Source organism: Aquarana catesbeiana, linkage group LG01 (assembly GCF_042186555.1).
Source record: "Aquarana catesbeiana isolate 2022-GZ linkage group LG01, ASM4218655v1, whole genome shotgun sequence".
NCBI lineage: Eukaryota > Metazoa > Chordata > Amphibia > Anura > Ranidae > Aquarana > Aquarana catesbeiana.
In genome coordinates this window covers 733,787,886-733,813,137 of record NC_133324.1, presented here as the reverse complement: position 1 = coordinate 733,813,137, position 25,252 = coordinate 733,787,886, and the positions used below count along the sequence as shown (strand labels likewise).

The following is a 25,252-nucleotide window of genomic DNA, read 5'->3' as shown; positions in this document are numbered from 1 at the left end:
ATGCAACTAGAATAAATGTAACTTTAAAGTCCTGCAGGAACCTGTGAGCACAATCTGCCTTGATGCTATGTATTTTATGCACCATTTATTCTAACAATTATTGCACATCTGTTTTAGCTCGGAAGTCTAAAAAGCTAGGAAAGTTAAAAGGGGTCCATGAAGAACACCAGCAACCTCCTTCACTTCAGCAGCCACCTGTACAGAGTCCAAAGGATGAAGCCACATTCACATCCCTACCAAAAGACACCTCTGTTTCCACAAACACAACTATTGTTCCAATCATATCTGCTGTATCCCCTGGACTTACACTGTCGGCAACTGTGATACTTGAAAACATAGAACCAGAAATTGTGTATGCGGGATATGACAGTTCACAGCCAGACACAGCAGAACACCTTCTTTCCAGCCTCAACCGATTAGCTGGAAAACAGATGATCCAAGTGGTCAAATGGGCAAAAGTGATTCCAGGTATGTAATGAAGTTTCTATGATTGTGTTGGAACATATTTATTTTTTATTTTGAATGTGTACTTTTGCAATATCATGGATACTGTATATAAGTGATATCAAAACAGTTATAGTACCTTGAACTGTTAAATACAGACAGTTCTTAGTGTTAGTGTTACTTTGTGTTGTAAAGCAGGTGAAACAATGTGTAAATCCGTTTCTGTTTTAAGTTGGGATATGAAAACATTTCCATGAATGTGATTCTGCAGCTGTCCCACATGAGCTCAAAGCCTTGGATCACACTATTGCAGGTGGTTGCAGGTGTGGGAATTACACCTGCGCTGCTCTTTAAAAACACACGGGGCTGCCATTGATTCCTTATGGCACCTCCATGCATCTAAAACCGCAGCAGCATTTGTGGGAACCACCAGGAAATCGCATGGTGCAAAATCACCATGTGATTTCCCTTCCACTGCATTTTAAAAAACCTGCTGAGAGGCTGAGCCAGCTGCTGGTCAAGCATCTGGGCGGATTTCAACATTGTTGAGATTCCAGCAGAGCTTTGACCGGCTCTGTGATGTCAGCTGATAGTGGATTTTTAGCCCGCTGTCAGCTGAATCTGGGTCACAGTAGTGCAGTACTAAGTGCACTTCTGTGACCTACAGAAGAAGTATGGCCAAAAGAACTGTGCTGAGGTAGACTATTTAACTGGTCAAGTGATCTTTGTACCCGGTGGAGCTTTTTGCCCTATCACAATTTTCTCCCCTAACAAATTAACACATGCAGGTTATCTGTATTATGTGCGTTTCAGAAGTGCTGCCTGCTGCAGTACTTACTATGCAGTGGCATTCAATGCTAGAAGAAACACTGTGATGATATTGAGACCGGGTGGGGGCATGTTGAGCACTGGGGGAGGTCCTGAAGTTGCAAGATTCAACACTTAGGCCCCTTGCAAATGGGGCTGTCTGGGAGCATTTAAGTATGCCTTGGTGGAACAGGTGCTATCTCCAGCATTGCTGCAGGTAGCCTGTCAAAGTCTCTGGCAGGCTGTGAGTGCTATACGGAACGCTACCTGCATTTAGGGCCCTGTGCATGTAGGGACAAAGGTCTGGAATGCAAAGGATAAATAAACACTTGCATTCCAGACCTTCATCCCTGAACACACAGAGCCCTAAATGCCAGTACCACTTCATACAGGATTAGACATAGACTTTGACAGGCTTAATGTAGCGAAGCTGAAAATGAAACCTGTCCCTCCTGGGTGCAAAGAAAATAAAAAAAAACACCAGGAGGCACACACTGCTCCCATACAGCCCTCTGTACAAGGGACATTATGATTTCATGTATGCATTTATCACATATCAAAAGGATATGCCTCTTAAGTACACTATCCAGGAATGAAAGAAATTGTAGATGTTGCTCTAAGACATGTCGAATGAAGCTATAGATATGGTTACATTTCAGATACCATTCTCTTTTTTTACTGCCAATTATGGCGGCAACATAAAGTCCCTGGTCATTGATCTGCTGTAGGAGTCTCTATTGCCCCATCCACAAGATAATAACATCTCAGATTTCCAAATCAATTCAGGTTACAACCACACCACATCTGTGTGTTTCTAATTTAGGAGGTGGACAAATAAGTTCTATTTTGTCAACTATGTCTTTAAAGTACTTAAAGTATAATTAAAGGCAAAACGTTTCTTTTTTTTTTTTTACGTTTTGGATAGAGCAGAGATGGATTAGAGCACTTGTGAGTTTTTTTATTTATTTTCTCTTTTGTCCTGTTTACCATTATCACTGAAAGTGAAAGTAAAAGAAACCCCCATATTTTGGGTTATTCCCAGAAAAGTAATAGAGGGGAAATCTTCCAATGAGGGCACTAGTTCTGGTGACCTGGGGGTCCCCAGTGAATTCCCTTAATTTTCAGGGATTTCCTCTCACTTCCTGTTTGACTATGGGACAGGAAGTGAAGGGAAATCTCTGGAATGGGATACAGACGGTGAAAGAAAATCTGACAGGGGTTATAACCCTTCCTTACACTATCCAAAATTAAAAAAGTTTTTCCTTTAGTTTTACTTTATTAGTCTTTGTAATTCTCAAGAGCACATTAAGATTATAACACAAATAACTAGATGTGTATGAAATATATACCTCCATTAAATTACGTAAAAGAAATCCAGAAAAGGCAGTAATATAGTGCTTAAAGTGCAGATACAGCAGATGTTACCTGTTTTCTGTGTGCACAATATGCAGAGAGGTACTTGTATATATCATATAAAACTATATTTTATCTAATATTTGTTTCTGATGCTAATATTTGTTTCTGAGTATTACAGGATTTTTTCATTCTCAGTTTATTTAAGTTAAAACACAAACACTGTTCCATTTCTAGGAGAGACCATAGCAGCGAAGAACTGAATTAAATTGCTGGAGTCATCCCCATTTTACTCTTAACAGCAGTTGAATTGGGAAGACGTTACATAAACATTCATTTGTTTCTCCCTGCACCACATGAACCATTGCAGTATCACTGTAAAGGATTGCTGAGAACTGGAAAATCAACTTTGTTCTTCCTGCATGTGGTGTTTTAGGCTATGTTAATAAAATTGATTTTCCCCACAATTTTTTTTAAACTTTCAGGCATTAAAAAAAAATACCCTTGGTTTTGGAATGTGCACCCTATACTGTGCGGTCTAATTTTTACCTTTAGCTATTGCAGTGTTTACAGTATATACAGATATCACAGTTATCATTGTTTAGGTCTGGGCTTAATGAGGAACTCTATCCAACTCTGAGCCTGATCCCAAAACATGTCTTTTGGTAAACCATAGAAGTACCATCTTTTAATTATTATGTCAGTTTACTGCTCCAGTCACATCAAACATTAGTAAAAGATGCCCTTCCGTCAGTTAGTCTGTGTATATTTTAATGAGTGACCTGATATTTTAATTAGCCATCTTCATACAATGTCTTAGTTTAAAGGTTAACAAACAGACTTAACTGACTTTCATGTGGTGATCTGATCTTAGCAAATAGGGTTGATTTGCTAAAAGAATACAACTTTGCAGAGTGACTGTTCAAGCGCTTACCCCCCGCAGGACCCGCTGGTGATGACAGGTTCTCTGTTCTGCCATGACTCGCCTAACTGCTCGACCCCCTCTGACACACTTGGTCGTAGACTAAAAGTCATTTACACCTGTCTTAAGAGACTTGAGTGTCGTAAGTGACTTAAGAGTTAGTGAGCTACCACCCTATATTAATGCACAGGACGTAGGCTACAAGCAACTTGGAGGTAAATTAATTACATGTATTAAGGCAATGCAACTAAATGAGGCATACAATAATGTAATAATTATACAGTCTTATACAGATAATTATACAGTCTTAAGGGTACCATAAAGGATGAAAAGCCAATGACCAACTAAATGGCACTCAATAGACTATTGCAAAGCAAAATCAAACTGTAACAGGTGCAACTAGAGTCTTTAGAACTGCATCTCTATTTGGGCTAACAGTGTTTGGCAGGCGTTTAGGATGGGTAGTTCAGCTCACCACATCCTGGCAGGCAACTAGTCTGGTCCCAGTTGCTTGGCGATCAGCAGCTTCCAGTCCCGTTTTCTCACACAGGTTGCAGTCTCACCCCATCAATCCTGAAGATGCGAGTCTCTCTCTCAAACTCAGACTCTGAAGGCAGATCTGCCAGATTCAGATGCAGGTCTGTCCTCTCTCCCTGATGTGGGTGAACAGGCACAGCAACAGGTCCTCTTAGCTCCCCCACTTCTGATGGCTCTGGTTCCTCGGATGTGAGGTACAGACCCTGACAGCAGGTCTACCCTTTGCTCTCCCCTCTGGACTGGCAGCAATCTGGAACAATTTGCTCAGGAGATCTCCTCCAGGTGCAGAGATGCGATGTCCACAGTCTGTTAGCCTCCATTAACCGGTATGGTGCAGCGCCCCTTTAAGAACTACAATTCCCATCATCCATAGATTCTGCATGGCAAGTCCTTTCTGATGTTTCTCAGATGGCTATTACTCCCCTGGATCTCTATTTGGATCTGATCTGCACTACAGGAGAGAGGCCTGAAGCGGGGAATTACACGGAGCCACTCCACTACCGGTGAGAGGCGCTGGCTGCAGACACACAGATCAGCAATCCTTACGACATGAGGTAATCCCAGTGATGGGGGGGGGGCCTGGAGCATGTTGGCTCCTCACATTGAGCCCTCTCCTGTCATAGCAGGAGGGGGCGGTGGATGAGCGGGAGATCGGAGCGCCCAGCTACAGTAAACCATAGAGGTCCCATCTTTTCGTTAATATGTTGGTTTGCTCTGCCAGTCCTACCAAACATAGCAAAACATGCCCATCCATTAGTTACCTGGTCTGTGTATATTTAAAGGGTTACTAAACCCTTGTTTGTTTTTTTAAATAACAAACATGTCATACTTACCTCCTCTGTGCAGTTGGTTTTGCACAGAGTGGCCCGATCCTCCTCTTCTGGTGTCCCTCAGCGGTGCTCGTGGCTCGTCCTCTTCTTGAGTGCCCCATCGGAGAAGCGCTCTCCTTCGGGACACCTGGCACCCGTGTCATTGGATTTGATTGACAGCCAATGGCTGTGCTGCTATCAGTCTATCCAATCAGGACACGAGACACCGGCTAGAGCAAGTGCGCTCGTCCCCGGTGCGAGAAAGAACGGGTTTAGGTAAGTAAAGGGGGGGGGGGGTCTGGGGGTCTGCTGAATGACAGAAGGTTTTTCACCTTAATGCATAGGATGTGTTAAGGTGAAAAAACATGAGGGTTTACAACCCCTTTAAATGAATGATCTGATATTTTCATTAGTCATCTCCATACACTTAGTTTAAAAGTGAACAAACAGACTGAACCGAATATCATGCACATCTTATCGTATCAAATGGGGTTGATTTACTAAGAATAGAACTTTGCAAAGTGACTGTTCATTTTGTTGTACTAACTTTAGTCATCAAATCATGTTAAAGCAAAAAATCCATGTTTCTTATAAATTTTCCTTGTACACTATTAGAGAATTAAAATAAATTAAGTTTTACCTTATTTGCTAGCTAAGTAACATTCAATTTGCTAAGTGAACATTTTCTGCGTTTTGTATGTGTATACATACATTTTGTGTTTCATGACACAGCATTATGTGTTTTTCAAATTTCCTATATCCCTCATTAATACTCATTTGTTTCAGGATTTAGAAACCTGCCTCTTGAGGACCAAATTACTTTAATCCAGTACTCCTGGATGTGCCTGTCGTCATTTGCCTTGAGCTGGAGATCCTATAAACATGCAAACAGCCAATACTTGTATTTTGCACCAGACTTGATATTTAATGAGTAAGTATTTATTAGTAGTTGTTCTAAAAATGGTATTTACTTACATAGACATTAATTCAGTTTCCAATCATATGGTTTGCACAAATGTGGCAGGCAGTTAACTTTTGCTAGATGTAAACTACATAATCATTGTCCCTTTCTTCACTTGCTATATGTGATGCATTAAAGCTAAACAAAATAGGAAATTAAATGCCAGTTACAGTTTAGTTGCAAGCAAAGTTCATCATTAGATATGATAGTGTGACGCTTACAGAATGGTGTAGCCTGGTGTGTAAGAAAACAAAACACATTTATGAATGTGCATGTGCTCTTGGGCATAAAGGCACAGACTTGAAAATGAACATTTATATGAATCTTGCTTTGTATGTGTAAGCAAAATCAAGATTTAGATTTACAGATCTGTCAATTCCTTTAAAAAAGTGCAGTGGGGCATTTTATATGTTTGTAATATATTTGAGAATATGATTCCGCATTTTACAGCCTGCATTTTAAAAATAAGCATGTTACATACTAAATAGCAGAATACATCTACTACAGTAGCTGTACTTTTTTATGTGTACATGTTTAATTTTGTGTCTGCTACGTGTATAAATAAATTGACACTTCTGCCTTGTCATTGTGATTTTCTCCAGTGCGGAAGATCCTATTCATCCTTTTCAGGGTATTCTGCATGAAGAGTCCAGGAATAAAAAAAATCGAAATCAGTCATTCTGAAAATTTACATACCACTACTACAATCAGCTCTTATTTTATAAGTGCTTTGTTTCATCGCAGCTTTTTAAAGCACATAGCCTTCCCAAAATCCTCACACTTGAAAAGGTGTCCTTAAGGAACATTATTTTCCATTTCTTAGACTTCCTTAGAAGAGTGGATAGGCATTTATCTTTTTAAGCCAATATAGTCAAGTTAATTTTTCTCTTTTCTGTAAGAAGTAATCTTGCTGAGCTAAAATATTCCTTCAGTGCAGATTTTTATTTTTCCATTTATGTGAGCGGCAAAGACATTTTATTGCTTATTCACTGTTTTCATTGCTCCTTCCCCTGAGTGGGATGCTCTTTAGTACAAATATTTAACGTGTAAGAAAGAGTGAGGGGAAATGTCTCTAGTGATTGAAATTGGTTTTCCCACGAGTTAACTTGTATGTATTAAATCCCATTCATTTACTGAAAATGTGAAGTCTATTGCTGTAGGCTGCTCAGTGTCAGCGCATTCGGGTTTGTTAGTTAGCTGTATTTTATTTTTATCATTATTGTTTATTTTTTAATTATTCTTTTGCTTTGTGGCCCTTGTGACAAACACTCCCAAACTCTTCAAATCAAAAAAATTACTTTGGACAAATAGCTGGAAACACAGATACAATACATATATGAGAGCTGTGATACCTGTCAGAGCATTTATATTTTTGTCCATTTATTACTAAGATTTAAACAACCACGCCACATAGCCAGCCTTGAGATCTGATTTGTCTCTACTGCAACTAAGAAATACAACTATGTCTTGTCCCTCCTTCAGCCTGTGACTTGCCAGTAATGGAGAAACTAGCAAACTGATGCCCTCTCCTCCGTCACTCCATTTTCTCCTCCGTCACTCTATTTTCTCCTCATCAACATGTTCCTTATTAGTATATGAGCACTGCAGCACATCTGATTGTCTCTCAGTGCTGTTTCTCTCTCTACCAGTCCAAGTGCTGCTTTACAGGGGCAGACATCAATAATTTACACTATTTCCATTTACATATTTATTGATATGAGCACATACTTGCATAAATAAAACCAAGTGAGAAAATGTGAAACTGCGCTAATAGACTAATATAAATGACAATTGACCATCATAAGGTACAAGAAAAAAGCCATGTAAATATATGGAGCATATAAATAATTGCTCATAAAAAATATGCAATCAATACATGTGCAAAAGTGCATAATCATGTGCATCAGTGCAAATCTTGAGACATATTGAAAGTCCATATAATAAATGCGATGACCACCCAAGTGCTGATGAGTATTGAAAGTTTGTTGATGAAAGTATGAAGTGTCAGATCCACCGTCACCAAATATAAAAGCTGGCCGCTTACCAGAGACCCATGACCCCCCACTACAGAGGGTCTGGGTAAGCTGTAAAGGAATAATGACTCCGGACCTCCATCAAAAACCAGACGGCTCCGCTATGTTGAAAAGTTGGGGGCCATGTCACTTCTGGTTTGCGTTAGCCTCTCCTCTCACCCTACGTGATATGTCACGCACATGTTACTTCTTCACAGAGGGGAGCCCCCTCTGTGAATACTTTAGGCAATTTGTTTGCTCCCTTTCTCTGGGATAAAATGTAAGTTGTGGTTATTATGTCAGTTATAATGAGTGCTGTAACCTTTTTCTGGAAATTTATAGGTGTGGCCCTCAGACACAATTTGCCCCTTTGAAGATTCATTTCACTCAGTGTAACCCATTGCTTCATTTGTCTTTAATATACCAAGTTAGAAAATTATAAATACATTTTCAGAATTTGCTGCAGAAGCAAAAGTAACAAACCAAGATTGGTTGTATTGCTTTTGAATGGACAGAATGAAATTAATTGAAATATAAATAATAGTTTACGCACTCCAGCTCTCCAGCTATAAAATTCCCATCCAGCTACAACTGTTCAAAAATACCAAAACCTTGATATGAACAAGGAAAATAACATAATAAGCTGCATTATTAATCATACACTTCAATTAAAGTGATTGTAAACCTTCCTGTTTTATTTTTTTAAAATAACAAACATGTTATACTTCCCTTCACTGTGCAGCTCGTTTTGCACAGAGCGGCCCAGATCATCTTCTTCTGGGGTCCCTCGGCTCCTCCTCACATCAAATAACCCCCTGGCAGAAGCGCTCTCCCGGGGGGTTACCGTGTTGGTGCGCTCCCGAGTCCAGCATTTGCATCTATAGACAAAAATGCCGGACTCAGCCCCACCCCCTGGCACCCACGTCATTGCATTTGATTGACAGCAGCGGGGGCCAATGCCTGCGCTGCTATCAATCTATCCAATTAAGAGGCGGGACCCTGTGCAGATAGGGAGATCGCATCTCCGTCGAGGGAATTATGGGGCTCAGGTAAGAAAAACGGAGGGGCTGGGGGGCCGGTCACTGCCAGAAGTTTTTTCACCTTAAGAGCCCTTGCACACTGGGGCAGGGGGCGGCGTCGGCGGTAAAACGCTGCTATTATTAGCGGCGTTTTACCGTCGGTATGCGGCCGCTAGCGGGGCGGTTTTACCCCCCGCTAGCGGCCGAGAAAGGGTTAAATACCACCGCAAAGCGCCTCTGCAGAGGCGCTTTGCCGGCGGTATAGCCGTGCCGTCCCATTGATTTCAATGGGCAGGAGCGGTAAAGGAGCGGTATACACACCGCTCCTTCACCGCTCCGAAGATGCTGCTGGCAGGACTTTTTTTACCGTCCTGCCAGCACATCGCTCCAGTGTGCAAGCCCTTGGGGCTTGCACACTGGAATGAAAGCAGCGGCACTTTCGGGGCGGTTTGCAGGCGCTATTATTAGCGCAATAGCGCCTGCAAACCGCCCCAGTGTGCAAGGGCTCTAATGCATAAGATGCATTAAGGTGAAAAAAAACAAGGGTTTACAACCCCTTTAAGAAAGAGAAACATATATAACTCCTTTGTTTTAATATAAAGACAAATTTAAAGAGTAAAGCAATAAACAAAACATAAACAAAGGGCTTGATTTATTAAAACTGGAGAGTACAAAATCTGGTGCAACTGTACATGGTAGCCAATTAGCTTCTCACTTGTTTAATTAAGGTTTGACAAAAAAAAACCTGGAAGCTGATTGGTTTCTATGCAGAGCTGCACTAAATTTTGCACTCTCCAGTTTTACTAAATCAGCCCCACAGTGTGTAACATATATCTCCTTCACAATATTTAGTTTTATCTTTTAAACAATATATTAATAATGTACATTCAACAATAAATGTTTTCTTCTCACAACCTTTTTAATGTTTATTATGCAAATAATGTTCCAGCACCCTTCACACTTCGCACTATATTACCAAAAGTATTGGGACGCCTGCCTTTACACGCACATGAACTTTAATGGCATTCCAGTCTTGGCCCATAGGGTTCAGTATTGAGTTGCCCCACCCATAACAACTTCAACTCTTCTGGGAAGGCTGTCCACAAGGTTTATGAGTGTGTCTATGGGAATGTTTGACCATTCTTCCAGAAGCGCATTTGTGAGATCAGGCACTGATGTGGACAAGAAGGCCTGGCTCGCAGTCTCCACTCTAATTCATCCCAAAGATGTTCTATCAGGTTGAGGTCAGAACTATAGACCTTGCTTTGTTCACTGGTCCAAATCATTTGGTGGAGGGGGGATTATGGTGTGAGGTTGTTTTTCAGGGGTTGGGCTTGGCCCCTTAGTTCCAGTGAAGGGAACTCTGTCAGCATACCAAGACATTTTGGACAATTTCATGCTCCCAACTTTGTGGCAACAGTTTTGGGATGGCCCGTTCCTGTTTCAACATGACTGCGCACAAGTGCACCAACAAGTTACATAAAGGCCTGCACAGAGTCCTGATCTCAACCCTATAGAACACCTTTGGGCTGAATTAGAGTGGAGACTGCGAGCCAGGCCTTCTCGTCCACATCAGTGCCTGACCTCACAAATGTGCTTCTGGAAGCATGGTCAAACATTCGCATAGACACACTCCTAAACCTTGTGGACAGCCTTCCCAGCAGAGTTAAAGGTGCAATAGCTGCAAAGGGCGGGCCAACTGAATATTGAACCCTATGGACTAAGACTGGGATGCCATTAAAGTCCATGTGCGTGTCACAATACTTTTGGTAATATAGCGTATCTTGACCCAATTCCTTTTCAGGTGATGCTTCTACTTTTCTACTGGTATAAACTCGAGTGATTCTCAAAATGAAAACTTCATATATGGTATAGAATCAGATAAAGATACAGCTAGCATAAAACTGTATACAGGACTGGAATTTATAGGCCATAGGTTATATGTTGCTACATTTAGGTAATTTGCTTCATTACTGTGGCCCTCTTCTACAGAGACACAGCCACGGGAACTTGCTCAGTACCTGGGTTATAGCGGCTCCTTCTCCAGACATACAGATCCCAGTCATTCCTCATGTCTTAACTGTGAATACCCCACTGGGGATCTTCTCATCAGCAATGGCGGATCACAGATGCAAGAGAACTGGGACAAAAAGACCTAAAAGCATGTGTCCTGCAGACAGTCTTCAGGAAACACAGAACACCAAGGTGATGGCTGTTCCCTTGTCCCCAAAAAATTGTCTTATTTCCACTCTCATCTGATTCTTGCTCCCTCTTAGGCACAGACTGTGGGCTTTCTGACAGAAGTAGATTTCTCTGCCATTATGTCTGAATTCTTGGAGACATTTTCAGCACCTCTAGATCCTTCAGTTTCAAGAGACCAAAGCTAATAATATATGTATAAAATATATTAATAAATGTCTTTTCCCCCTGCCCTGGTTCAGCAATTAGATGCGGAACCTCCTTTACTTGAAGATATGGAGGAAGGTTTTGAGGATGTTGATTTTGTAGTGGAGGCAGCAGGAGATTTTCCCTTCCCTGGAGCTTATGAAGTACAAGCTATGGCTTTGCTCCAAATTCTTTCCACTGTGAACACACTAATTGATGCAATGAGAACTAGTGTTTGCCTAACAGCACCTGATTCTCACCAGTCAAAACAGACCCCCTGCGGGTACCAAAAGAATGGCTAAAAAGACTTCCCATACACACACAGACTTATTTTGCACTTTATGAGGATTTGCTATGCCTTGAAAAGGTTTTTACTCCTCCTAGGCTTTTTGCTGATATTTTTTCATATGGAAAAGGATTTCTAAAAATGTGTAGTCTCTTCAGGTAGCGGATTCTATCATTTTAGTTCTCAATAAACACCTCACAGTTCCTACTGAGGATGTTTCCTCCTTTAAGGACTATTTTAATAGGTGTTTTGAAGCCCTTATAAAGACCTTATTTGACCTTGGCCCTGCTATGTCTATTTGCCAAACTATTGCTAACTGGTCTAGACGCATGAACAGAGATCAGGAACCTCTCTTTGAAGGCCCTCTTCTCTTAGAACAATTAAAACTGATCCATTCAGTTCTATTGTCTTGTGTTGATTCTCTTGAAATTGTCATTTAACATGTCTCAAAAATCTCTCTTATCTCATGTGCATCTCTAATTTTGTTGCTAAAATGTTTGCGCAGTCTGGATCCAAGATATTCCAGCCTTCTGGGTACAATCTGTCATTTCAAATGGGTTCCAAAATAATTTCTACCCCCCCTCCTTGCTTTTTACCTTCCAGCCTGCCATCTTCTGACCAAAGAAATGCAGATTTAAAGACTGCCTTGTACCAACTTTAGGCATAAGGAATGGTTATACCAGTTCTTTCAGAAAAACTGTTTTATGGTTTATATTCAGTACTATTCAAATTTCCAAACCAAGGTATTGCATTTGCCCAATACTGGATATAAAATCACTGATTTTCAACAGATTTCTTTGTGTTGCAAAATTCCAGATATAATCTGCAAGATCTCATTGCTTCTGTATAAATTGTCTAGCTACATATTCCCATTTTCCCACCCACGCTTCCTGTGTTTTGCAGTGGGAGACCAGTACTTCCAGTTTATGGCACTACTATTTGGGCTCTCGCCAAGTGCTCACAAAAGTGCTTGCCCCCCTTTTGGAATTTCTATGAACCCAGCACATTTATCTCACAGATTACCTGGATGCCCTCACGCTGAAGGGCTCTTCAGTCATGATCTTGTCTGTCAACATCCAAAGGACCGGACTGAAGAAAGCCAAAATGCGAGTGATAGACTAGTCCCTGGGGTTAAGCTTTCTGTCCTCACATTTTGTGGGAGTTGAATTTCCTTGAGTAGGAGTAGGAATACCTGAATCAGAGATACCCTTTTCCTTTTGGACTTCAAGATTTGAACAGACATGCATTTAAAGCCAGTGATTAAGAAACGGTATGGAACAGGGGCCTTGGGCCAGTAAATCTGGTCTGTTTGGAGAAGGGCAAATCTTTTCCGCCAGTAGTCTGTTTATGTCTGTGTACCAAATTCTTCTGGGTCAATTTGGTGTGATCAGAATAACCAGGATCCTTTACTCCTCCATCTTGCACTGTGCAAGTCTAGGAAGGATCTTTATCACAGGGAAGGTATAAACCAGTTGGAAATGAGTTCAAGGAATCACCAGAGCATCTACTGTGCAGGATACCCTCCTCTCAGCCTTGATCACTCTTTAATGCTTGCTAAAACACAGGAACCTCATGGATTGGGTGGGCTTATATGGGTACACTCTAGCAGTGGCTCTAGCAAAAAAAATGTTGGCAATGTCCAATCACCTAAAGGTAGCAACAACTAACCCATGGTCTATGAATACCAGTCCGGTGTCCTGTTCTGTACTCCAAGAAAATTAATTTATTGGTATGTGAAAATTCCTATGTTATTAAAGTAAGTTTTGAAACATTAATGGCTCATATACACTCACCAGTCACTTTATTAGGTACACCTTGCTAGTACCGGGTTGGACCCCCTTTTGCCTTCAGAACTGCCTTAATTCTCCATGGCATGGATTAAAAAAATTGTTGGAAACATCTCTCCAAGATTTTGGTCTATATTGACATGATAGCATTACACAGTTGCTGCATATTTGTCGGCTGCACATCCAGGGTGTGAATCTCCCATTCCACCGCATCCCAAACGTGCTCTATTGGATTGTGATCTGGTGACTGTGGAGGCCATTGGAGTACAGGGAACTCTTTGTTATGTTCAAGAAACCAGTTTGAGATGATTTGAGCTTTGTGACATGGTGCTGAAAGTAGTGATCAAAAGATGGGTACACTGTAGTCATAAAGGTATGGACATGGTCAGCAATAATACTCAGGTAGGCCATGGCATTTAAACGATGCTCAATTGGCACTCAGGGGCCCAAAGTGTGCCAAGAAAATATCTCCCACACAAGAATTACACCACCACCACCAACATGCTTACATGTTGTTTATGCCAAATTCTGACCCTATCATCTGAATGTCACAGCTGAGATCGAGACTCATCAGACTAGGCAACGTTTTTCCAATCTTCTATTGTCCAATTTTGGTGAGCCTGTGTGAATTGTAGCCTCAGTTTCCTGTTCTTAGCTGACAGGACTGGAATCTATTGTGGTCTTCTGCAGCCCATCTGTTTCAAGGTTGAGGTGTTAATTATCCAGACATAGACTGGGCGGAAGGAACCACACGTTTGTCTAAGGCTCACCGTTTCCTAAATGTCTTGCAGGACAATTTCATGGGTCCTAGACCTACTCATTACTAACAATACAGACCTGAGCATGGATGTGGACATACGGGGCAATTTTTATGAACAGTCTACTTACTGGAATGGTACCAGTTGATTGGAGAAAAGCCAATGTAGCAACATTTTTTAAAAAAGGGCCAATATATATCCCTGGGAATTACAGACCAGTTAGTCTAACGTCAATAGTTTGCAAGCTCTTGGGGGGAATGATAAGGGACTGTATACAAGATTTTAGTTATAAAAACTGTATTATTAGCAGTAATCAGCATGGATTCATAAAACATCGTTCTTGTCAGACCAACCTATTGACCTTCTATGAGGAAGTGAACTGCCATCTAGATAAAGGAAGCCCTGTAGATATGGTGTATCTGGATTTTTCAAAGGCATTCAATACAGTTCCCCATAAATAAACTTTTACTGTACAAATTAAGGTCTGTCGGCATGGACCAAAGGGTGAGTACATGGATTGAAAACTGGCTACATGGGTGAGTCCAGAGGGTGGTGATAAATAGGGAGTACTTGGAATGGTCTGGTGTGGAAAGTGGGGTCCCCCGGGGTTCTGTCCTGGGACCAATCCTATTTAATTTATTCATAAACGATCTGGAGGATGGGATAAACAGCTCAATCTCAGTATTTGCGGACGATGCTAAGCAGGGCAATAACTGCTATGCAGGATGTGAAAACCTTGCAAGGAGATCTGAACAAATTAATGGGGTGGGCAACTACATGGCAAATGAAATAACCACTTAAGGACGGAGCCTCTTTCTGAGATTTGGTGTTTACAAGTTAAAAACAGGGTTTTTTTTGCTAGAAAATTACTTAGAACCCCAAAACATTATATATATATATATATATATATATATATATACACATATATAATATTTATTTATTTATTTTCTATTCCCTGGAGAATAAAATGGCGGTCATTGCAGTACTTTCTGTCACACAGTATTTGGGCAGTGGTCTTATAAGCGCACTTTTTTTGGAAGAAAATACACTTTTTTTTAATTAAAAAATAAGACAACAGTAAAGTTAGCCCATTTTTTATTATATTGTGAAAGATAATGTTACGCCGAGTAAATTGATACCCAACATGTCATGCTTCAAAATTGCTCCCGCTCGTGGAATGGCGACAAACTTTTACCCTTAAAAAATCTCCATAGGCGACGTTTAAAAAATTCTACAGGTTGCATGTTTTGAGTTGCAGAGGAGGCCTAGGGCTAGAATTATTGCTCTCGCTCTTACGATAGCGGCGATATCTCACATGTGTGGTTTGAACACCGTTTTCATATGCGGGTGCTACTCACGTATGTGTTCGCTTCTGCACGCGTGCTCCGTGGGACAGGGCGCTTTAAAAATGTATTTATTTTTTCCTATTTATTTTACCTTTTATTTTTTATTTTTGCACTGTTCTTAAAAAAAAAAAAAAATGTGTCATTTGTATTCCTATTACAAGGAATGTAAATATCCCTTGTAGTAGAAAAAAGCATGACAGGACCTCTTAATTATAAGACCTGGGGTCAAAAAGACCTCAGATCTCATATTTACACTAAAATGCAATAAAAAATAAATAAAAATAAATGTAATTTTGAAAAAAATAAAAATAAATGTCCCTTTAAGAGCTATGGGCAGAAGTGACGTTTTGACGTCACTTCTGCCCTGCAATGATATGGAGACGGGTGGGGGCCATCTTCCTTTCACTCATCTCCATACCACACAATAGACAGGACATGATTGCCTCCGCAGCTACCGGTAAGCGGCGGAGGGCACCGGAGCATGGCGGGGGGGCCCTCTCCCGCCGCCGATAAAAGTGATCTCGCGGAGAGTCCGCCACAGAGACCACTTTTATTTGAAAGCAGACCACCTGCTGAAATAGAGGATACTGGTGTTATGGCAGCTAGCTGCTACCATATCAATTAATTCCTTTTCAAAGTAGCGCCGTAAAACGATGGTGGGCGGTCCATAAGTGGTTAATGTTAAAAAATTTAAAATAATGCATTTGGGTGCCAAAAATATGAATGCAATCTACGCACTTGGGGAATCTAGGATGGAAAAGGACCTGGGGGTCTTAGTAGATGACAGGCTCAGCAATGGCAAGCTGCTGCAAGCAAAGCCAACAAATTATTGGCATGCATTAAAAAGGGGATTAACTCCAGAAATAAAATTATAATTCTCCCACTCTACAAGACTCTGGGCCAGTTCAGGAAGGATGTGCTGTTGCTGGAGAGGATCCAGAGAAGGGCAACAAAGCTAATAAAAGGACTGGAGGATCTCAGCTATGAGGAAAGACTGCGAGCACTGAACTTATTCTTTTTGGAGAAGAGACACCTGAGAGGGGATATGATTTCAATGTACAAATATCGTACTGGTGACCTCACAATAGTGGTAAAACTTTTCTGGGGAATTTAAAAAGACACACGGCCATTCACTAAAATAAGAAGAGAAGCGGTTTAACCTTATACTGTTAGAGTGGTAAGGATGTGGAATTCTCTTCCACAAGCAGTGGTTTCAGCGGGGAGCATCAATAATTTAAAAAAAACTATTAGATAGGCACCTAAAAGACCACAACATACAGGGATATACAATGTAATATTAACATAAAAGCACACACACAGGTTGAACTTAATGGACTTGTGTCTTTTTCCATCCTCACCAACTATGTAACTATGTGTTTTGCATTCAAAAATGGTATTCTGCATACCCTGGTTGTAACGGGTGGTTATTTGAGCTACTGTTGTCTTTCTATCATCTCAAACCAGTCTGCCCATTCTCCTGCCCATTCTCCTCTGAACTCTGACATCAACAAGGCATTTTTGTTCACACAATTGCCACTCACTGGATATTTTCTCTTTTTCGGACCATTCTCTGTAAAACCTAGAGATGGTTCCGCATAAAAATACCAGTAGATCAGCAGTTTTTTTAAATACTCAGACCAGCCCGTCTGACACCAACAACCATGCCATGTTCAAAGTCACTTAAATCCTCTTTCTTCCCCATTTTGATGCTCGGTTTGAACTTCAGCAAATCGTCTTCACCACATCTAGATGCCTAAATGCATTGAGTTGCTGCCGTGTGATTGGCTGATTACAGTACCTGCCGCAGGATTGTGTTTCCAGCTGGTTCTCGGCGACAGGGTACTGTGCATGTCGCGCTGGCTCGCTCATCGGGAAAGGAAATTTTTTTTTTCCTTTCGCGATGAGCAACAGGCAGTACTGACAGCTGTCTGGTATGAATCATGAGAGGGAACGCCGTGCCACATTTTAAATAAAAAAGCAGCGGGGGTTCCCCCCCAGGGGCATACCAGGCCCTTAGGTCTGGTATGGATTGTAAGGGGAACCCTCCTATGCCGAAAAATCGGCGTGGGGGTCCCCCCCAAAAGCCATACCAGACCCTTATCCGAGCATGCAGCCCGGCCGATCAGGAAAGGGGGTGGGGACGAGCGAGCGCCACCCCCCTCCTCCTGAACCGTACCAGGCCGCATGCCCTCAACATGGGGGGTTGGGTGCTTTGGGGGAGGGGGGGGCCCTGCGGCCCCCCCCTCCCCCAAAGCACCTTGTCCCCATGTTGATGAGGACAAGGGCATCTTCCCGACAACCCTGGCCGTTGGTTGTCGGGGTCTGCGGGCGGAGGGCTTATCGGAATCCGGGAGCCCCCTTTAATAAGGGGGCCCCCAGATCCTGGCCCCCCACCCTATATGAATGAGTATAGGGTACATTGTACCCCTAGCCATTCACCTAGGGAAAAAAGTGTCAATAAAAAAAACACACTACACAGGTTTCAAAAGTAATTTATTTTGGCGTAGGGGGGTTCCCCTTACAATCCATACCAGACCTAAGGGCCTGGTATGCCCCTGGGGGGGAACCCACACCGGTTTTTTATTTAAAATTTGGCGCGGCGTTCCCCCTCATGATTCATACCAGACAGCTGTCAGCACTGCCTGTCGCTCATCGCGAAAGGAAAAAAAAAGTTTTCCTTTCCCGATGACCGAGCCAGCTCGGCGCTGGCTCCCGCGACGGGGCTCGCAGGTGTCAAATCTCGCCAATAACAGTAGCGAGATTGACACAATATCGCAGTCACCTACTGTAGCAATTTGTGTTACCAAGCAATTGAACAGGTGTACCTAATAAAGTGGCCGGTGAGTGTATATTTGTGATGTGTGTTAATGTGCATTGAGAACAATGGGCTGCCAACACATCAAAACCAAAAATCCAGTGCACCGCAACTTACTATGGTGTGCTACAGCACATGTGTGTTGCCTTAATGCTTCAAAATAAATGGCACCGCAATGCATGTAATGTGCATTGCCATGCATTGCGTTCATGTAATGGTCCCTAAACCACCATCCACATTTTTTAAGTGTTTACAAGCACTATGGATCATAGCGTATGATTTAAAAAGCAATCCAAACAGTCCATGCTTGCAGTAAAGGCAATCAACATATAGTGTATTTTAAATAATTATTTATGAACAAAAAGAATTTCTTATGACAGTTATTTCTTCCAGCCTCCAAACAAAATGTAATGCAGTGTTTCATTTCCCATTGTGAACTGATTACAGTGATTGTACTTTTCCCCTTTTTTTTATACTGCAGTACATGTGTTATTTAGCATTGATGGGAAAATTAATCTTTTCTTCCCCTTACAGCATCACATTTTGCTCTGTTGGATTGTGACTAACAATAGCCATTGCCTCTTACATTTACTTTAGATTGCACATGGCATTTTCACCACAGACATATGGATGCATAGAAAGGTTCTGACAACTGCGTGGTTGAATGTGGTTTGTGTCTTCCTAAAATAACTTCCTAATATTCAAAGCAATTGACTGTACTAGATTGAGTCATAGGGTCTATGGAGAATGAGCGGAAATAAAACATGGTATAATCATTACAGAGATGAACTTGTATGAACCTTTCTGTCCCTATGAGGGAAAGAACAATTGTTTTAGTTTGGTTTAGCTGTCTTAATAGTTTAGTAGTTCAAGATCATTTAAAAAATCACTGTTTGTGAATAAAATCTTATTTGATTTTCATGTAATTAAATACTTTCAGATTAGTTAGTGACACTTTCTGGTCCACCCTTCGTCTGCATTGGTGTTCTGGAGCCAGTATAGTTAAATATCTACACACTGTAAGACTGCTTCTAGTTTCCCTTTGCTCTAATTGTCTTGGGAGTCTTCAAAGACCAAGAGATCTGTTATCTGGTAAGAGGGGAGAGTACTGACATGATGACATTACACATCGCAGGACCAGCCTATCAGGATCTATGTCAGCATTGGGAGGTATTGGTTTGAAATTCTCATATTCCATAGAAGCATACATCGGATAGGAATGGGGTCTTTATGCCAGAACATAACATGGGTGATGATTTTACACATTCTACCTACTTAATAGTGTTGGGAAATGTCGACTGTTAAAGCAGTACATTTTTAGAGGCCTGCTTTAATTACATTCCATGTATTGCCAGCTGACTATTAATGATTTAAAGTGTCATGTATATTTCTACCCACACAGTTGAAGCACTGCATCTTATGCATATATTACATAAATACTTTTTTTTCTAAAGGTTTTCTTTAAGGTGTGACATAAAATTGAATATGCTGCTTATACTGTTGCTTTATCATTTACCCATTACAATTTCTCCATTCTGCCTCTTGATTATTACATTTTTTTAAAAAACATTTCTACTATATGCAGCAGGGATGATTTACTAAAGAAAATAGGCTGTTTACGTTGCAAGGGAATTTTATCTTAGCTCAGTGAATTAGGTAAAGCTCTGATGACTTCCACCATTCAAACATTTGCAAGTAAAAATATAGTTTTTTCTTTTCATTTTCCTTGCATGTGTTTTGGAATTTTTTTCAAACTGAATTTTTGCCATGTTCACTAAGCTAAGGGGAAATTCTTGTGAACAAACTATTTGCCTTAAGTAAATCAAACTCAGTGAATAGATGATGGCACAACATTCAAATTGTAAAGGGGATGGCATGTCTGAAAGATCTCTCCTCTCAAAGCATTTATGATTCTTGAATTTTGACTAATAGCTTAATATGCATACACAGTGGCAGTTATAGCTTAGCATGGTGTGTAGGTTTTTTAAGTCAAATTTTAATATGAAGTTGGTCACATACTGTATGATGGACCCAAATATTGGCTGATCTATATGACCACATTTTCAGTGTTTCACTTCATTTGGTCAATAATTTTATCACATGTACCACTATAATGCTTGCTGAGCCAGCTGCCTAATCATTTGCATTGAGAATGACAGCTAATTAGCTAAGGCTTTCCAACTTTTAGAACAGTGGGGTTGATTTACTAAAGGCAAATCCACTTTGCACTATAAGTGCAATTCAAGTGCACTTGGAAGTGCAGTCGCTGTAGATCTGAGGTGGAGATCTGAAATGAGGGGAAGCTCTGCTCATTTTTATCATCCAATCATGTACAAGCATAAATGCTGTTTTTTTTTTTTTCCTTGCATGTCCCCCTCAGATCTACAGCGAGTGCACTTGTAGTGCAAAGTGGATTGCCTTTAGTAAATCAACACCATAGTGTGTGATATCTATCCCAAAAATACTCTATTACATTAATTTGTATTCTTCAACCATTGAGGTTGTGGCACAGTTGTGCTAAAATCATTCTCATCATATGATGAGGACTCCATTCTAAGGCCAACTTTAAGGTAACCATGGGTTGCCAGATTTTTGCTAGCAGCGAAGTTAATCTGGTCTTCTCTAGTGTTAAAGATGCAATATAGGGTTTGCCATGCAAGCACCAATCAGCATAAACTGAAGACAATATCACTTGGCCTGAGAACTTCTGCATGTTGAAAATGATGTCCTTTTCCCCACAAAAGAGGTGGATGTACTGCCAATGTTTGTGTGAAAGTTGCTATGAACTGAGGAAAACCATTACATGTTCCAGTGTGTAGCTTTTTAGGTAAGAAATGGCAGCTACCTCTCATTTACATGATCTTCCTACCTGTGCCTAGTTTTAATCTGAAAGCGATTGAACACAGACAGAAGTGATTTTAGATGACCACAAGGAGATGGGATCAAAATTGCCTCAGTCAAACCTGAAGGAAATATTCCATCACTTTCAACACAATTTTCTTTTTTTTCCTGGTTTTCATTTTTTTGTTTAATAACCTCTGTTGTTGCTGACAATTTATAACCTAATTCATTCAGTTGAATCCAGTTAGACGATCAGCTGCTTGGTTTTAAGCAAGGACTTTTGATTGTATGTTCAAATAACAGTTTATCAAAAGTGGTTAAAATTATCTGAAAGTTTACACCTGTATGGCAATATACTGTATATTAGATGTAAATAAAATAATTCCCTTTTGTTATTTGCTTCTAAAGCCTATTTGGCCAGGTGAACAGACACAACATAATTTTACAACTGACCTTTCTACAAAGGAAAAGATTGAGATACAAAAGTGTCAGTCAGAAACTACATGGCAGCATAAACAGGTAGCAAACATAAACAAAGTGCAAAGCAAGATGAACCAGCTATGTTAGCTCTGCAAGGTGATAGTCAAGCACAGTAAATACGATATTCAGCATTTACTTGTCTGTTTTCAGATGCTAATTTGTTTGCAGCTTGAGAAATTCAGGATTAGCATTGCATAATGTTCCGTAAGACTACAGCCACCTCTTGCTGACCTTTTGCTTATAAAGCCTGTAATTCTTCTTGGTATTCTGATTTCTATAGTAACGGTAAGCAGGATACATTCGCACAAGCTGCATGGCAGCTAAATGACTTTTTTTATCAGCTTCGAGTGTGCTTACCTGTTTAGGTCTAATATCTCATTGACTAAGTTATTGACTTTTAAATTAGTTTGTGCATCAATTCTCTGCATTGGGATATCACACATTGACAGGTCTTCTTTGCTACATTGATTTTTTTAGAAAGGTTACAGTGTTTTTTTCTTAGGGGTAGCAATTTGCTATGGTTAATATAATTGTAGTCTATTATGATGTGCTTACCTACATTTAGGAAAATTAGCATAATAATGGTTCACTGTGTAATTTTTGGCAGAATTTTAACCCAAGCAATCAGAGGCAAATATGAAAAAATATTTGTGTTTTTCACATCTCACATATGTGATTCAGACAGGTTCTGCAGTACATAATTGTATATAAATCTATGGGAGTTTTTACAGAGATTGCAAACATACATGGCTACCTTTAAGCAGTAATTTTACTTTTAAATGTTTAAAGTGAAGAATCTACTTTAAACAAGCACAGACAGCAAATCAAGATTTAGAACCCATCCCCTTTGCTCAGTGTTAAAGTGTTTGTAAAAAATAACAATCATGCCTGTTCTTACCTGCTCTGTGTAAGGGTTTTGCACAGAGCAACCTCTTCCTCTTTATCTGGGGTGCCCCGCTGGTGCTCCTGGCCCCTCCCCTTAATCAGGTGCCCCCGCGGAAAGACGCTTTCCATGGGGGCACCCGTGCGGGCTCGCTCCCGAGTCCTGCTGCTGTGTCCATTGACACAGAGAGTGAGACTCAGCCCTGCCCCCCACTCCAGTGTCACAAGATTTGATTTACAGCAGCAGAAGCCAATGGCTCCCACTGCTATCAATCTGTCCAATAAGGAGAGAGACAGCAGTTGGAGCCACTGGGCTTGTGCACATGGCTGGATCGGATCAGGCTCAGGTAAAAAAAAAGGGGGCTCTGGGGGGCAGCTGCAGCACAGAGTTTTTCACCTTAATGCATAGAATGCATTAAGGTGAAAAAAACTTGAGACCCTACAACCACTTTAAGGAGAATCAGTTACTACCTAGACTATATCTAGCCATTCAGTAACTCCTGTTGCTCCACATCTAAGCCAGCCATTTAAGGTACAGTCCTCCCAGAAGTGATATAATATAGATGATTCTTCATGGGCTGGGGGTGCCCCTGGCTTTATTTCTATGTCTTGGAAGCTCCAACACTAAGTTCTCCTTGCCATAATCCATATTGTTTTCATGTTCACCTTAGAATTTTAGATGTTTCTATCAACTTCTGCCTTATTTAGCTTTGTCTTGCATTACTGCGTAACAAAAATATGAAAAGAATCCAAGAGAACAGAATCCCCTTTACTGAAATAATACCTTTGGATGTAGTGACCCATTAAAAAATAATGCTTTTATAAAGTTACAGTTAACATTGAAGCTCAGCTCCTAGCTCCCCCATCTTTTAACCCTGAAGACTGAGGACACCTAGTGATAAAAAGGAATTACTGCGGGGGACAGTGTTACAAGAGGGTACAGTATTGCTCTGAGAGCTACTTTATTTTCTATATCTCAGTTCAGTGTAGCAGCAGTTTATTGCAAGGTGAAAGGTATATTTATGGCTCTCTTGATCTGCAGGCTTAAATTCAGTGTCAAGGCAAAATAAAAATATTAAGTACATCTCTGTCTCGCTATGCATACATGCACATTTCTGCATGTTTTGTTAGTTTATAGACTTTGCAAGCAGTGAAAAATATCTGTTGATCTGCCAAATTTGCATTCAGCTCCTGTTGTGGGCTGACAACACACTATTTTTGTGCCTGCAGTCTGACCCATTTCATTTTCTCCAGATGCCATTGGGTCGGTTTGTCTTCTGGGTATGCCTATTGGGGTATTTGGCAATAGAATACCTAATCTTAAAATAACTTTCAACACAGGGTACTGCTTTGATGTTTTACAGTGTGCTAAGCATACTGAGATTCCTGATCACAATGGCCAGCACTACTTCTGCAGTTGCTGATTGTTTATGCATACTGAAAGCTTAAGTGGAACTTCACTCTCTCAATCAACATTGACTATTTTTAATCCCTACGCTGCTAACATTAGTAAATAGATAGGAGACTATACAATTTGTACTTGTTTTAAACTTTTTTTTTACATTTCTTCAGTTACCTCCTGGTTTCCAGTCCTTGGAAAATTATGTCATACATCCCAGGAATCTTCAGCAAGGGTGGAGTTTTCTCAACTAAGCACACCCTCCTTTCTGCCTGTCTGAGCTAAGGGCATATTGATTCCAGGAAGTGCTACATGAGTCATCTGCCCTGACTCAAGATGGCCACAACCAGAAATGCTAGGGGGTGTTTTTCTAAGTGTTTATCTAGCAAAATAAAGTATGATACATGGATGGATGGATAGATGGGCGATTTTTGCTTTGAATACTGAAAATTAATAAAAAATACCTTTTTTGGTTTGTAGTGCTCAGTTACAGTGTAGTTCTGCTTTAATATGGTTGCAATCTTTGCTAAGAGAAGTGAAGGGAATGTGTCAATAGTCTGAGTCATTCAACACTGGGTGTAAGTTGATATATGCAGCCATACAGGTCTGTATTTACAGTGCAGTGGTAAACTAGCTATCTGAAGCACTGGACTACCAGACTCGCCACCTTCTGACCTCAAATGCTATGTAAACATTTTCACAGGCACTCGTATTTTAAAATGATAACATGATATGACACGCACAACCATGTAAGTCCTTTCAGTCAATAATTCCGAATTGCTTTTTGTGATCAGGGGGTTCCACCTGGTGCAAATGAGAAAAGAGCAAACAGGGAACAGGGATATGTTAAAAAAGAGTAATTTTAATGAAAGATGAAATAATATCTCACCAAGAAGATAAAGATACACCCTAGAAGGATTGGGACTTTATGGGCTCAAGGAATGTACAAAGGTAGAAATGTAATATATAAATGTTTATTAGTATCAAAAATTGTTTAAAAAAAAAATAAGTGCAATTAAAATTGTACATACAACCAATGAAAATATGTAGTATTTTACCACAAGACAGAAAAAAGCATTAAACTGTCAAATACAAGGTTATGCATAAGTCAATTTCCAACGAGTCCTTAAAGCTCCTTCTTCAGGGAAGGTTTCAGCAATCATAATACATATAGTCTATAAAACAAAACGTGTACTAGAACATATGTCACCATCCACATGTGTACGGTATTGTCCAAGGAAAAGGAAGGCAGGAATACTTACAGTGCTTCAGTGAAGATGGTAACACACAGCCAGCAGTAGACTAAAAACGAGTGAGGACTGATGAAGACCAGTCAAAAAAGGCAGAGGAATAGTTGAGGCAGAAACAAGTAAAATGGCCTCCCCAAACAGAAGGTTGATTAAAAAGAC

At 40.5% G+C, this 25,252-nt stretch overlaps 1 protein-coding gene across 4 annotated transcripts in view; it reads left to right on the top strand.

Moving 5' to 3' along the window:
- The window catches only part of NR3C2 (nuclear receptor subfamily 3 group C member 2), a 532,006-nt gene that overhangs the window by 463,712 nt on the left and 43,042 nt on the right, over positions 1–25,252 (top strand). For all 4 annotated transcript variants that reach the window (XM_073604847.1, XM_073604838.1, XM_073604864.1 and 1 more), the window contains exons 5-6: positions 118–468; positions 5,659–5,803. In XM_073604847.1, coding sequence (XP_073460948.1) covers positions 118–468; positions 5,659–5,803 — 496 coding nt within the window. The remainder of the gene's footprint in view (positions 1–117; positions 469–5,658; positions 5,804–25,252) is intronic.